The sequence below is a fragment of the Coturnix japonica genome, chromosome 18 (genome assembly GCF_054131305.1).
Source record: "Coturnix japonica strain WE chromosome 18, WE-NBRP24, whole genome shotgun sequence".
Classification (NCBI taxonomy): domain Eukaryota; kingdom Metazoa; phylum Chordata; class Aves; order Galliformes; family Phasianidae; genus Coturnix; species Coturnix japonica.
The window spans coordinates 3,291,723-3,306,367 of record NC_140680.1 but is presented as its reverse complement, the minus strand read 5'-3'; the positions used below and the strand labels follow the sequence as shown (position 1 = coordinate 3,306,367).

Here is a 14,645-nt window from a genome sequence, read left to right as displayed (position 1 = left end):
CACATCCCTTTGATTTTGCCCAGTGCCCCCATATCCCACACTGAATTTTGTCCCAGTGCTAGCAAACTGCCTTAGGAACAGCCATAAAATGTGGTGAAATGGGAACTGTCAAACACAAGGGCTCTGTGGTGCCCCCTGCTCCCAGCAGCTCTTGGTGGTGGTGGCAGTGAAGTGTGGCTTTGAGAACTGGCTCTGGTGAAGCTCACTTTGGTGGGAGGTGGTCTTGAGTGGTGCTGGTGGTCTGGAGGGGAATCCCTCCTTGGAGATAGGCAGGTCAGAAGGTCAGAAAAGGTTTGATAGAGCTACGCATGTGCGTCTTCACCTGCTTGGTGCTTAGCCTGGATCTGAACGACCATTCCACTTCCATACTGGGTTCTGTGGAGCGCTGCTCACGCCAGCTGTGGTCGTGGTTGTTCTCCCATCAAAGGAAGTTCTGCTTTTCATCACCTGATTTTTGTTTTTGTTCAGTTTTAACCACATTGCTGTGTTATCCGCCTCGGCTCAGATCGGGCAGGGATCCTCCTGAAAATCCCTCTGCAATTCACAGAAACCAGCAGTAAAATTCTTAAAGAGGGCAATTATTGTGGGAACCGGATTAATGATCTGTCATCACAGTTTAGCCACATTCGCCGCTGACCTTTCACAGAGAGGATGGTCTTGATAAATGCAGTTCATTACAGAGTTCTGACATGAAAACAGAATGGCACTCTACGTTTCGTGGCAGGCTGATCAATATTTTATCTGCCAAAGCATACACAAGTGCTAAACAGGAGGAATTACGTAGCTGCAGCAAAACAGAGCAAGAAACAGAATTGCTCGGAGTGAGCAGAGCATGTAAATGTGACAGTTATTGGCCACACTTTGGCAATCAGACCCTAAGACACTGGATTTTTCTTTCCTTTTCTTCTGTCTTACTGTTTTTCTTTGCCTGTCATTCTTTTCTTTTTCAATACAAACAGTGCCAGGCTTCACTGGTTCTGGAAACACTGTGAACAGATAAAAAGGGCTTGTATCTGCAGAGGGCTCCCAGCATGGCTGGGGACGTGCTGAGCTCCCAGCCCACTGCCAGCCCCTCCTCCCAGCCAGGCTTGGGGGTGGCACAGTGGGTGTTTTGGGAGGATGTGTTTAATGGTCTATCTGTATTTTAAAAAGTAATAATCAGAAATCCTCGTGTTTTGAGCTTGGCGAGTATATAGAAGTTTTATCCCAGGAGCTGCTCCTTGCGTGGGGTTCGTTTGAAAGTCACCAGCGTTTTCCTTTTAGGGCTACAAAGGAGGATGTCAGGCTTGGAGAAGGGATCCGACCTCCAGCAGAGTGCTGGGAACAAAGGCAGCATTGCCCAGGGCATCCTATGGCTGGGCAAAAAGCGTGCAGCTCATCCCAGGGAAGGCTCCTATTTGTTGTACAAAGTGTGGCTGTCAAAATAGGTTCTTGTTCAAAAAGCAGAAGGACCATCAAAAACAGTGATGCGGCTTCTTGGAATGGGGAAAGTAGCCTTCTTTTTTACCATTTTGCCTTTCGGTTTAAAATAAATTCCTAAGCTGGGATCCAAAGACGTGGCTTGACATGTTGTTAACGCTATTAACTTAAAAAGAACCCCATCCTGCACTAGCAGATCAGCGTCTTAATTTTGATATCAGGTGTCCACAGTGTGCCTTGAGCTCTCTTCTTCAGCAGTCAGCAGAATAAATCCTACAAGGATCATGCTTACAGATGGAAAAACAACTTGAGTGACTTTATTTTCCTAACTGATCCTTATATGGCATAGTGGAAAAAGATGATCGAGTGTGTAGAGACCCAGTTTTTAGGGCATAAAAGCAGAAAATCAGTTTTCAGCTTATCCCGGAGCCTTGCACTCTGCAGGTTCCCCACCTAGAGGTGGTATAGATGGGAGCAACAGGCACTTGGGCTGCACACAGAGACATCTCCACTGCTCAGAAACAGAGCAGGGAAGAAGTGCTTCAAATCTCTTCTCAAAAAGCAACAGAGGCAGCTCCTAGTGTGCAGGCTGAGAGTCTGAGCTCCAAACAAGGCAGCTGTGGGGTCTGTGGGACAGCAATTGCATACAGAGCCCAAGTGCCCGGGGTGTGCTAACAAGGAAACCCCGCCGAGAGGCGCCAGCAGGGAGAGCAGTCTGTGGGTAGCGCTGAGCTCATGATGCAAAGGAAACTGCTGGAGGCACTTAGCAAAGCACAGACAAGAATGGGAATGAGAGAGGGCATGATGATGATTTTTCTGTGGTTCGAGCAGCAGCTGTGGTTATAATACCTGAAAGAACAGCAAACGTAGAAGAGACAGCAGTGCTGCAAGAAACCTAAAGAGAGTATTTAGCAGATAAAACTGATAGATCCTGGGCACGGTGTAAGAAGATTATAAGTGTCACTGACAGCAGGAGATGGGACGGGGGGGCGGAGAGAAAGAACTGAGCTGTGCTTTGCAGGACCTGTATGACAGCCCCAAAGGACTATGAGCTGAGTCCATGGGGAAGGTGGCCGGATTAAGGGTAAAAGAGCAATGTCTGGTAAGGACGGGAAGAGTCTTTATAACGGGAGAACCTGGTTAACCTTAGCACTGGTTTGCCAAATGATCTAAGCTGCCTATGTGTGTCCTTGGTGGTGGGTAGAGGCAGAAGGTCTTGTTGAGTGCCTTCCCATTGCTTTTGGAGGAGCATCAGGTCTGTGTTGTGTGTGGGTCTGACATCCCACACAAGGATGGCTATGAAACCAGTGCTTTGGCCAGGCGTACTGGGAAGTTGGGTCAGATGGACTGTGTCCTTCGACTAGGAGTGCTTTTCTTGTTGTTTGTTTGTTTGTTTTCTCTCTAATGAGATTAAATATATAAATTATTTAAATATTTTTATGCACTTTTTTATAATAGCCTTAGCTCATTTTCTCATCCATCTTTTAGTTCCACTGAACAAGCACGAATGATGAATCTTGCACCTCTAGGACAGAACTTTATTGCTTTTTCTCTTTTATTTGCACCTGATGTGCCACCAAGTGCCAGTATGTGCCTCGTCCTGAAGCAACTGCTTGTGCATCACTGCCAGTCTCGTGTGTCACAGGTGTCAGGGGACGATGGCCAGAGGTGTGAGAGCTGGGGAGTCTGTCACCTCCGTGCTGCTAAGAGGTGCCGAGGGAACAGCATCCAGCAGAGCTGAGCAGCGTTGTTTTCTCCAGGGGAAAGGGAAGGTGATGAGCAGTGTGAGCAGGGCAGAGCTGTGCTTTGTGTTAGCACTATGTGAAACAGGACTGCTTATTTTTCTAAAGAGAAGGTGTAATTGTGTTATTGCTGGCTTCCCTCACTGTTTGTGGGGCAGCCTGGCATTACCCTGCTGCTGGGATGGGTGCTTGGTGTCTTTTGATGTTTTGATGTGAGCACAAAGCAGCATTTGGGGTGCGCTGCTGTGGCTGCCACCAGCTCTGTCTTCCCTCCAGTTTCCTTTATTTCACTCTTCGTGTCAGTCACATCTGCCTGGAGGTGACAGCACGGCTGTATCACTCTGGAAGTCCCCACTTTGGCACCTTGGGCTGTTCTGCAGCCACATGAGACTCTTCATTTTGGGGAAGTGCAGTTTGGGGGCATCTTTGTTGTCAGAATTTGGATAGAGCATGGGGGGGGGGTTGTATGGATGTGAAGGAGATCGCCATCTCCCCCTTCTTAGCAATGCAGCTGTGGACATCATGGTGCATCCAGCAAATGGGAAGCACCACACAGGAGCAGGGTGGGAAGCAAATTAAGTAGTTTTCCCTGTCTTCATTAGCCTAAGATACATCTCTAGAATTAAGATTTGACTGGAAAGAAAAGAAAGCTTCATCTCAGCGAAAAGCAATTATTGAAGTAGCTAAATCTGTATTTATGACAAGACTGCAAAACTGTGTGATTGCGCTGGAGAAGGCAATCAAGTTTTCGTTTAAATAAGCACATGATTGTAAGGAAGATGTTTCTTCTTGCCATGTTCAGGATAGCTATCAAATGGGGGTGAGGGGAAGGGCAAAACAAATAAACAAGACTGATAGCAGCTGAGTCGCAGAGGAGCCCTGTCCTTCCTGTGCTCTCCTCTAGAAGGGTCTGAGTTCAGGATGGGAAGTGAGCCTGGCTGTGTGGTTATTGCTGGCAAAGCAGCACAGTGCTGAGCCCAGTGGCAGGTGCATGTCCAGCCCTTCTGTCCCCTTCCACCTTCTCAAGTCGCAATGTTTTGGAAGTTAGAGGCAATGAATAGGAAAGGGAAAAAAAAACCTTGCCAGTAGAGGGATTTGCTATCAGAGAAATGCCTCCCACCTGGGATTTTAATTGGGTCCAAAAGTGATACAGCTCAGCAATCAAAGGACAGGAAGGCTGGTGGTCAGTATGACAAACTCCTGTTATTTTTCAGAGGATTAATGTTTGAAGTCTGTGGGGAACTGATCTGTAAGAACATTGTCCCTTAAAGAGTGGAGAGACCCCTCAGATTTAGTCCAGCATGAGAGATGAAACAGAATTGTTTCAAAACTGCCAATGCAGAGAATAGAGATGCAGAGAAGAGGGCATCTAGCAGAAGCAGTGGGCATTGCTGTACTTTACACTAAAGCAAACAGGTTTGCACCAACAGGAAAGTGACCACACTTCGTTCTGCTAAGCTTTGCCCAGACAGCAGTAGAACAGAAAAGGGCAATAGAGCTTTTGGTGCTCTGGGCACAAGGGTCAGCTTCCTCCCTAGGAGGATGCCTTTAAATCAGAGCGGGGCGCTGCTCAGAGCATTGCTGGCAGCCATCAGCACAGCGGGAGCTTTTCAGGGTCGCAAAGGTTCAGTCTCATTGCTCCAGCCAGGCTGGTGTCACTTCAGAGTGAGCAGCTTGAGGGCTTCTCACTGATCATGACGTTTTTCCCCAGTCAGGGGCTGAGGGAGGTGGCTGTGGCAGCATGAAGTGTCACTGCAGGCAGCAGGCTGCTCTTTGCTATCCTCCCCCACCAGCCTGGCACCTCGTGCTGTGTCTGAGGCTTCTTCTTCCTCTAACACCTTGAGAGTGAGATGTACTTGCTGTCCCTGTGGGCTTCATGCCTCTACCCCAAAAGGGTTAGTCCCTTGTGTTGCATGGGGTAACACTGGAGTGTTTGTGTTCACGGAGCTATCTCTGACCAGCTTCCTGTGATTTATTTTTCACACTGTGATCACTAGACAGATAATATTTAGACAGATGTGGAGCAAATTTGATATGGGTGGGGATCATGAAACTAAGTATGGGAGTCTGTTAGTGAAGCCCTATAATGTGCAAGGCAACGTATTGGAGACAGCCCTGACAGCAGGGCTTGGCCAAACTGTCAGCTCCTACAAAGGATGACCGCTGCAGGAGCTGCAAAGCACAGCCTGGCATGATGCCACATGTGCAGACAGCCCGGCTTAGGCTGTGCCTTATTTATCATTGCTTCAGAGTCCCTTAAAGGATCCCCGTGCAGTAACGCAGCCCTTCCTCCCTCTCTTCCAGGTGACTCATGCACCATGGCCAGCTACAGGCAGCTGAAGAGCGTCCTGTTGGAGCTGCAGGCGCAGCGCTCAGCCCCACCGCGCCGCCCATCTGCCGACAGGGCCGCTCAGAAACGTGCTTTGGTGGAGGAACTCTTCCAGCACCTGGATGCAAACAGGGATGGGCAGCTCAGCAGCTCGGAGCTGGCACAGGTGGGTGCTGCATTGGGTGCAAATGGAGTGGCAGAGCAGGTTATGTTTCTCATTGAAAAGGAGAGGTTGGTTGTACAGTGATGCTGCAGCCCCCACACCTACCTCTGCATCTCTGCTGTGGTATCCAACACTTGGTGATCCTCCACAACAACAGTATGGCAGTTTTCCAGCATCATCCTTGCTCCTGAGAACAGCTGATAATCCTCACTGCTAGCAGACACCTCAAACATTTCCAGGTAGCTTTTGATTCTGTGTGAGTTCAGAAGAAATCCCTTCCTTCTTCCTCCTCTCCTCTGGTCCATACAGTGACAAGACAGTAAAGTCAGAATGCTTTTGAGAGTTTTATTTTGCCAGGGTGTGGCAGATAGTGAAATCTTGATTAGTTGATCCTAATAACATTTGAAAAGGTGAGAGCCTGAAGAATCTGTTATTTCTAATTATGGGCCTGCTGTGCTGTTGGAATTAAACTAATTGGTAAAGTGAACCAGTGCAGGCACTTGTGCTGATTACGTTGTGTCCTAAACTTGTTTTCTTAGTGTGAAAATTTGACAAAACAGACTCATAAATATGAGCAGCAGCGCCGTACCAGATGTGGGGGAGTGTCCCCATGTTGACATTGTGGTTCTCTATGTTCTTTGAGCAAGCAGGACAGAACAAGCTGGTTGTTCCCCAAGCAGGACCACTTGCAATGGATTTGCTCTGAATTTTAATCCTAAAGCTGTTGACATGATGCACAGTCCTGCCTGCACAATGCAAAGTGTCAGCATAAATTCCCTTAGATCTGAGCTATGAATATATACAATAATTCATCTGAATTCAGCGATTTCTTATAAAGTCATGGGTAGGGATAAGAAAGCACTTCTCTCTGAATTCAAAGCCAGCTTTTGCACAGTTACATCTGAGTGTCTGTTAGTGTCTGTTCTACTCTCCATTTCTCTCCCTTTTTACAAGAAATTTACTTTGTCAGGGTACTAAACTCAGCTTGCTTTATGGAAATAAATGTTTGGCATCCTGCAAGCCATCGCCATTAGGAAGAAGGAATGACCTGCATTTTAAAAGAGCCAGATTCAGTTCTTCAAGGTCTGCTCTGAAGTTACTGTGGGCTTCACCTGCTGATGTGAGAGAGCACAGAGAGGGCTCCAGGCACAACAGCAAGCAGAGGAATTGGCTGCTCCTCTTTTTTTAATTCTTCTCTTTTAACTATATCATCAAACTCAATAAAGGTGTTTGCTTTCTGCAATGTAATGAACTGGCGCAGTCCAGCCCTCAGCTGGGAGCCCATTCAGCCACACGTCCTCTACAGACACACAAAGGCTGACAAAGTATCAGCACCTCTTGAAAGACAAAGCAACGCCAGGTAATGCTGAGTGCAGAGAGGCTGGGGATGCCTTTAAGCCTGAACTGAGTTGCTGTGCTGTGGGCCCCACTGGGGCAGTTGGGCAGATGGGGCTGTGTTGGGCACCACCTGATCCCTGGGGCGCTCACACCATCTTTATTTCTTCTTGTTAACTCCAAGCCAGGATGAATTCCATCTGCCTTCAGCTGTCTGGTTTATTCACTCCATTTCCAAGGGATTATTTTAAGCAACGAGCAATTTTTAATTTTCAATATTATAGTTTTAAGAGAAACTTCCTTGCCTTGTGAGGCAGATCTGTGACTGATTTGTGTCAGCTCTTTGAATCTGAAGCTCACCACAACTTTAAAGTTCCTTCGAAGACTGGAGTTTTATTGCCCATGGGTAGAGGTAGATAAAATGAGCGTAGTGCACAGGGAGGCATGTGATCTCATTCTCTCTGGCCGCTGGATGAGCTGTTGTTGTGCATTTTCTTTGTTTTATTTAAAAGAAAAATAGTCTCTCGAGCACCATAACCTTGTCTGCAAGAAAAAACCCAAGGCAGGTAACACACACTGCTGCAGGAAAGAAAAAGCAAAAAACAAGAAACAAAACAGTGTCATTTTTAAAGCCTGGAAGGGGTCTTTAGGAGGCTCAGTGCAGAAGGATTTGTCCCAAAGGAGAAACTGGAAGTAGAGTCCCTGTGGCAAGGACAGTTCAGTGCCTGGGCAGCCTTCAGCACTGGGATGCAGTGGGGGTCTTTGCTTATTTGTTTGATATCCCTTTACACAATTGCTTTGAGCAAAAGAGTGACAGCAGATGATCCATCCCTTCTGTGCAGAGTCCTCTTTGTGTCCTCACTGCCAGCAGACTACATTGAACTGTTTCCTTCTGGGCCCAGCAGTGTGAAGCACCCACGCAGTCCTGCAGCCATGGGTGTACAAAGCTACTAACAAAGGTAGTAATTGGAATAGTATTTCCATTTAAAACCTGAATGTATTTTCCAGTCAGATTCATAAATCTACTGAACACATTGCAGCTGAAGTGTCTCGTGTTGGTTTTTTTTTGTCTCCTGACATTAAATCAAAAGGACTAGTAAAAAAGTTGTAGTCTGATGAAAAGCTGATCAATTTTCAATACAGAGATAGACAGAGGGAAATTTCCATCTTTAGAAGATTGATCTTGAATGCTATGGTTGATCTCGCTTTTATTGAACATTTTTACTGGCTAGGTGAAGGGTCATTTTTTTAGCATTATTACTTTAAATTGCTTCAATATAATGGGCCAAGACTAGAGGAGTAAATAAGAGTCTCTGGGCTGCAGCAAAAGCCTTCCTGCACGGGAGATGCAATATTTCAGGAGTTTTCTTAATGTTCCACAATAAATTGAGAGAAGCCATTGTTTTCATTATGTTTAGGTCTGAGTTTAGCTGTTGGCTAACTTGGATGTATGACTTTCAAAGCTCTCTTCATTTTTTTTGTGTGGAAGGTGTGAAATCCTTAGCATACAGAAGAAACAAACTGTTGAGAACTGAGAAAACATATTCATTTTGAATATACCATCATCCCTTGCCTGTTCTAGTCCTAAAGGGAAAGGTAAAAGCGCTTGTGGAATGTTGTTTTTTTTTCTCTTTGCCCTTCAAACCTGGTCCCAATCTGCTGGCTTACGAAAGCGGCTGTTCTCCAAAGCCTTTGCTGCTTGGAGGCATTCAGAGGATTCTTATGCACCAGTGCCAGCAGCTGGCACCCCAAGCCGAGTTTGTGCCAAGTCAGAGCTCCAGCTTGGAGGGTTTCATGGTGCTGGAGACCAAGTTGTTACCATCCTCCGTGCCTCTCTGTGGAGGGGGATGGGGGTACATACCCGAGGGTTATTAGATGGCAAATCTGAGTGACACAGAGCCACCGTAGCTTTACATCGAGGTTGAGTGTTTTCTTTGCTGCAGGTAATGAAGAAAGAGGATCTGGAAGATGATTTATTGGATTGTACACTGGAAGACCTCCTCCGGTTTGATGATTATAACAACGATGGGCACTTAACCCTGCAAGAGCTCTACACGGCCTTCCGTAAGTCCTGATGCTTCTGCCCATCTTCAGTGTTGAAAGCAAGTGAATATCTGAGATGGCAGCACTGTCTGCCCAGATGTGGTCAGCAAAGATGTTCCCTTTTTGTATTTAATGTTGCACCAATCACTATGAAAGGCTTGTTTCTAAAGATGGCTGTGCTCCAAGGGATGGGCAAGAGCCAGGAGGTTGGTTAAAGTGTGTAGGACTCAGTGTTCTGGTAGGTTTTCTCGTACTTTGGGCTGATGGCGTCTCGTTGGTGGCTGTGGAGAGGTGTTGGGGTAGTGGCCATGTATGTAGCTATGTGGCTCTGAATACCTCTGAGGAAACAAGTCCTCTTTTCTAATGAGAAGGTTTTTCTGTTTTCTTGAAAAAAAGCAACTTTGGATAATAACATTTAATGTGCATTAAGACTAGCCCCAGTAATCATCATGCAGCTATTTGAACCACATCTATATTTAATTCAGCACAGCACATTCAAAGCAGCAGATATGCAGTAAAACATAAAACTTCATCCGTTAAGAAGGTGATAAAGTGAGTTACCCCAGCTATAAAGGTTTGACATGCAGTTATTTGGGAGCGTGTTTGGATCAACGCGTTCTCAAAGTCACAGGAACTTGCAGCTGAATTCCACAAGTCATCTGTATGAGTTCTTGGTTCAGTGAATTTTAAGCAGGCCATTGAAGATAGGACAGGTACAAAATATTAGCCAAGGAACAGAGGAAATAATCGATAACCTGCAAGAAGTATTATCGCAAAAAAAGCGTGGCATACTGAGTATTTATCAAAAGGATTTTGAATATTAAAAGAAACTAAAGTTCAGATTCTCTATTTTCAATTTCCCAGAATCCCTGCGTTTATCAAGAGCATTTATTGGCCATTGGTTTTTAATTCAGAAACAAAGCACGTTGCGTGCAGCTTTAGAAACCTTACAGGATTCTAACTTAACTTCAGTGCCTGGTTAAAGTCTGTCTTCTTCTACTTTATTTCATTGTCTGGGAACAACTTCACAACAATATGTTTATGAGCTTTGGTGCTTCATTATGAGGCAGACCCGGCCCCTAACAGTAGTTTTGTAGTACATTTTTTTTGCTTTCATTTGCTTAGAATTCAGCCAAGTTGCTTATTGCTGTGTGCCAGCAGCAGGGATGGCTGCTTTGCAAATTGAGGAACCAAACATTCGGAGTGACATCAGGAAGTCTCAATCTGATTTATACTCTCAAAACCTCTCTTAGGTTTGTGTCAGTGTGCCACACTCCGTCGTGATGTTGCAGTTTGGAAAGGTTTGAAGATGACCTTGACAAAGCAGAGAGCTTTGCAATTTGTCATTCTTGCCATACTTTTGAAATCACAATTCATTGTCTTGACTCTCATGGCCTTCCTGCAGCTTACAGAGCCACAGAATTGTACCTTCTCGCTCCATGGTTCACTCTTGCCTTTTCTTGACCCATCTTCTCCCTCTGGGGCCCACAGAGATCCAAAGGGTATCTTTGATCCCATGCCCTGCTGGTCTGCTGAGAGTGAATGAAAACTGTGTGGGTGGGTGAGAAGAAATGCAACACCTCGCCTTATTGAAGCCTGCTTTTACCATTACAACTCCTACATGCAGTGGGTGCTTCTTTTAATAATCATTTCTAATCACGATAATCAATTATGTACATATCTCAATGCAGAATATCAGATTGCGGCTGGAAATAGCAGCCCTCCTGCTGACCCTCTCTAATGTATCATCTTTAATCTGTTCATTTTTTTTTTCTGAAAGTTCTTTTATCCCTGAATACCAAGAACACAATTTTGAGAAATCTGCTTTTGTGTATGAGGATGAATGGAAAGATCTATTAGCAGAGGATTAAAGTATCACTTTCCAAATCATCCTAATCATACACACACGATGAGTAACATCTGAGACAGTTTAAATGTTCTCCTGACAGCTCTGGAAAGGACAAATTTTAGGCGTCTTCTAATTTCTTATCAGTAAGTTTTATTAGATAAGCAGGATTAGGGCCCTAATGAAAAGAAATTCATTTTTAAGATATTGAACTGAAATATTTTCACATTCTTGAAAAAGAACATGTACTACTAAGTATACCTGCCTAATTTCTTATTGATATTTTCAAAAAGGATTCAATAGATGGGTAATAAATAAGAAGCTTAGCGTATATCAGTACTACAGCAGAGCATGCACCTAATTAATCAGCATGGAGATGGTGTAGGAAATTGGCAAGCACGTCACCCAGCTGAGTCGAGCTTTAAATACACTCAGATGAGTGATTTTTGGATGTAACTTCTGGAACAGCGTCTGACTGGAGGTCATTAGAATTAGGCATGTCACTTTTGGCTTTCCCGTTGTCTTCCCTAATGGGAAAGTAGCGGGTTGGCAGATGTGAAAGCCTAGCTGAGAAAATCATTGTAATCTTCTGGATCTATATTAGCATCAATGTGGACAGGTCCATTTGTAACACAAATATGTCGAAGAGAGGGAAAACATGCGTTCCATCAAAATGGCTTTATCTTGTCAACATTGTTTAGCTAATAAGAAGCTATTAACCCTATGATAAAATCCCCTTAACTTCTAGCTCCCTGCCAACTAGGGCACTCTCCTAAGCAGCACACCCTTCTGACAGCTTGCCTGTGTGTTTTGCACTATCTCAGGAAGCACAAAAAGGCCTTTTGTGAGCATCCTTCCTACCCCATGGCTGTTGTTCTGACAGCAGGGAAATGCTGCTGGCTGTGAGATGTGCTGTTATCTGAAGAACACAAACACAGTTTAAACGGAGCGCGTTTAGTGCAGGAATGAGTGCAGAAGAGACTGCGGGGTCAGTGTGCTCTTTTCACCCTAAACGTGCTGGTGTTGGCCCTGACAGTGCTGTTGTGCCCTTTGTAAGAAGCTTGTGCTGTTCTCCTGTTTTGCTTTAATTCACATTTCCCCTGTGTTTAACTGCCCTTAATGCTTAGTGAACAACGTACTGTGGGTGAATTTGGGCAAAAAAAGGCATTAGGAGACAGGGCTAGGCATGGCTATTGGATAAATCGGTGCCAGTGCAGCGGAGCAGCAGTGGGTTGGGCTCCAGTCTTCCTTCAGAGGTCTTAAAACTCATGCAGCTCCGTTTCCTATCAGGCTGTAAGTAAATCGCATGGGGCTGTTCTTCCCTGACTCCTCCAGGCGTCCTCCTGAGCCCCATCTGCAGAGCAGACTATAAAGCAGATTTATTTTTGAGGGGTGATTCAGTGGAAATGACTTGAAGTTGGAGCTTTGTAGCTGTCAGCCAAGCCCTGAGGCTTCATGCCTGACAGGACAGACAGAGATGCACTTGGGGAGAGGAGCAGAGACTGAGCAGGGGCTGCGGGGCACGTGGGGACAGCTTCTATTCTCAGGATATAAGGAAAGATAGAAATAACTTGTATTTGAGGAGAATGGACACGTGTATTTGGAAATGTCTGCAATCAATGTATTCCATGTGTGCCTGGCAGCCCAGGTATCCAGCAGGAGTTGCAGCTGTGAGCGAGTTCCAGTCCAGGTCTGTGCATTGCAGCCCTGTCCTCCCCATTGGTGTGGTACATAGGGCTGGACATGTGTTGCTGCTATCTCCCAGCCAGATTGGTCAAGCCTGGTTAATCATATCGGACAACTATATTGCGAGATAAAATGTTTTGCTTGAGGTGTTCTCTTTAGCAATGTTGTAGCATCGGTTATCTACAGGATCAAATCATAGCCCTGAAATATTGACGGTTTGCACACCGTGCTCAGCCTCTTCGGCTGCAATCTCCTTTGTATGTGATTTTTCTTTCATGTTGCTGCAGATATTGCTACGGAGTTGGAAATAATTCATTAGCTTACCAACATTGATTTGTTTCTCCTGTGAGCGATGTGATATCCAGACTTCAAACACGCCTCAGCAAGCAGAGCAGCGCGGCGGTGTTTTGGGTTGGCAGCAGTGTTTGGGGTGATGCACAGTGCTTGGGAACAAAATGAGCTTTCCTTTGCTGGCCAATGTGAGCGGCTCCAGGCTGCCTTAAAGGATCCCACGCAGCCCGTGTTGCTGAGGATAAAGGCAATTCTGGGGGGAGAGGGGGATTTCTGGAATAATGCATGTAATAGTGCATTCTTACAGCAAAAATAAGCAGAATTATAAAGCCATTTAGCTGGATTTCTGCACCTCATTGTCCAAAGTGGAAACTTCTGGCGAGGGTAGACATAGTTGGAATGATTCTGTGTTATTTGGTCAGGAATTGCTGTTCGGTTAAGGCAGAGTGTGTCCATCCTGGTGGTGCCCAAAGTGGGAATTGCTGATCTCCGGTATTTTTTCAAATACCTCTCATTTCAAAAGATACCATCTGGAAAATGCCAACGGGCTTAATATATAGTGACTGAATAAGAAAAAATGAACTAATTACAAGTTGTTATTGGATATCCATTCTCTACGAATAGCAAAGAAAACTCAGAGGAATACAGCGTACCGGTGGTTTTAAACTGCTCCTCGGGGTGCATCGATTTGTTAATCTTGGTTTTAAATGCAAGAGTTTGCAGTGTGGAGTTGTGCTTCGGAGGTGATGTCGTGCAAACTGTATCAAATGTCTACACACACCCTTGCAGGAGCAGAATATCTACATATTTATAAGTGCTTATGAGTGATTTGGTGGTGCATAAAACCAGGCAAATGCCATTTCTCAAGGAATGATTTGATCCGTACCAGCAGTGTTCACTGAAGCAATCTCATACACACAAAATAACACCGTTCTCAGCTGCTTGCAGACACGAAATTACGTCAGTGAACAGCAAATACAAATGTTGGTGAGCTCATGAAATGACTGACAACCCTTCAGAGTGGCATCCACACCTTCAGATCCCACTGGTGGAGATCTATATGTGATGATTTGCATTTTCAATGGGCTGGGGATGTGGAACTGCAGGCTCTCCTGTAGCTTTATTCCATTCCTACGGAAGCAGAACTGGTTTCTGCAATCAGACATAGACTTCCCATGCTGCTAAAAATGAAGGAAATGATGGTCAGCAAGTGCTAGAGTTGTGTTTGCCTTGTGAAATGTGCATTCATCTGAGGAATGCTGCCGTGTGCTCTGTTCGCCCTTTCAGGCATCTCATGGCTGCTTTGCATAACTTCTCCATCTACATGCTCTCCCTATTTTTTTTCCTCAACTGCTTCAGCAGTTCCATTAATTTGAAGGCCAAAACTGTTCCTTAACATACCATGAGGTTACCCAATGTCTCCCTCAGATACGTTGGCTGCCACTACATCTCCTTGGTTAGTGTTGTATTTGTTTTCTGGAGTTGATGATGCCTTTTAGGTTCAGCTCCACCACTGAAACAGCCCCATTATAGTGGTCCCCGGTGGGAACTGCTCCCTGATATCTGTCCATCAGCCGGTTCCTGCTTCATTTAGCACATGCTTCATTGATACTGCATAGCACTACAGAGCTGCAGTGCTAATTTTATAATCAAAATGCCAGAGCAGCCATCAGAAAATTACTGAGTACAGTCCGTATCCCCAGTGCAGTGATACGATTTATGTAGAGCCACAGCTGAGATGTTATTATTCCGTGTTCTTCATAGGAGAAAATCTCCTTGACAAATCCAGAA

At 45.3% G+C, this 14,645-nt stretch overlaps 1 protein-coding gene across 7 annotated transcripts in view; it reads left to right on the top strand.

The window, feature by feature from the left end:
- LOC107320088 (follistatin-related protein 4) overlaps window positions 1–14,645 on the top strand; it is a 177,360-nt gene that overhangs the window by 84,332 nt on the left and 78,383 nt on the right. For all 7 annotated transcript variants that reach the window (XM_085518732.1, XM_015875595.3, XM_015875592.3 and 4 more), the window contains 2 exons: window positions 5,466–5,656; window positions 8,932–9,052. In XM_085518732.1, the coding sequence (XP_085374858.1) occupies window positions 5,466–5,656; window positions 8,932–9,052 (312 nt within the window). The remainder of the gene's footprint in view (window positions 1–5,465; window positions 5,657–8,931; window positions 9,053–14,645) is intronic.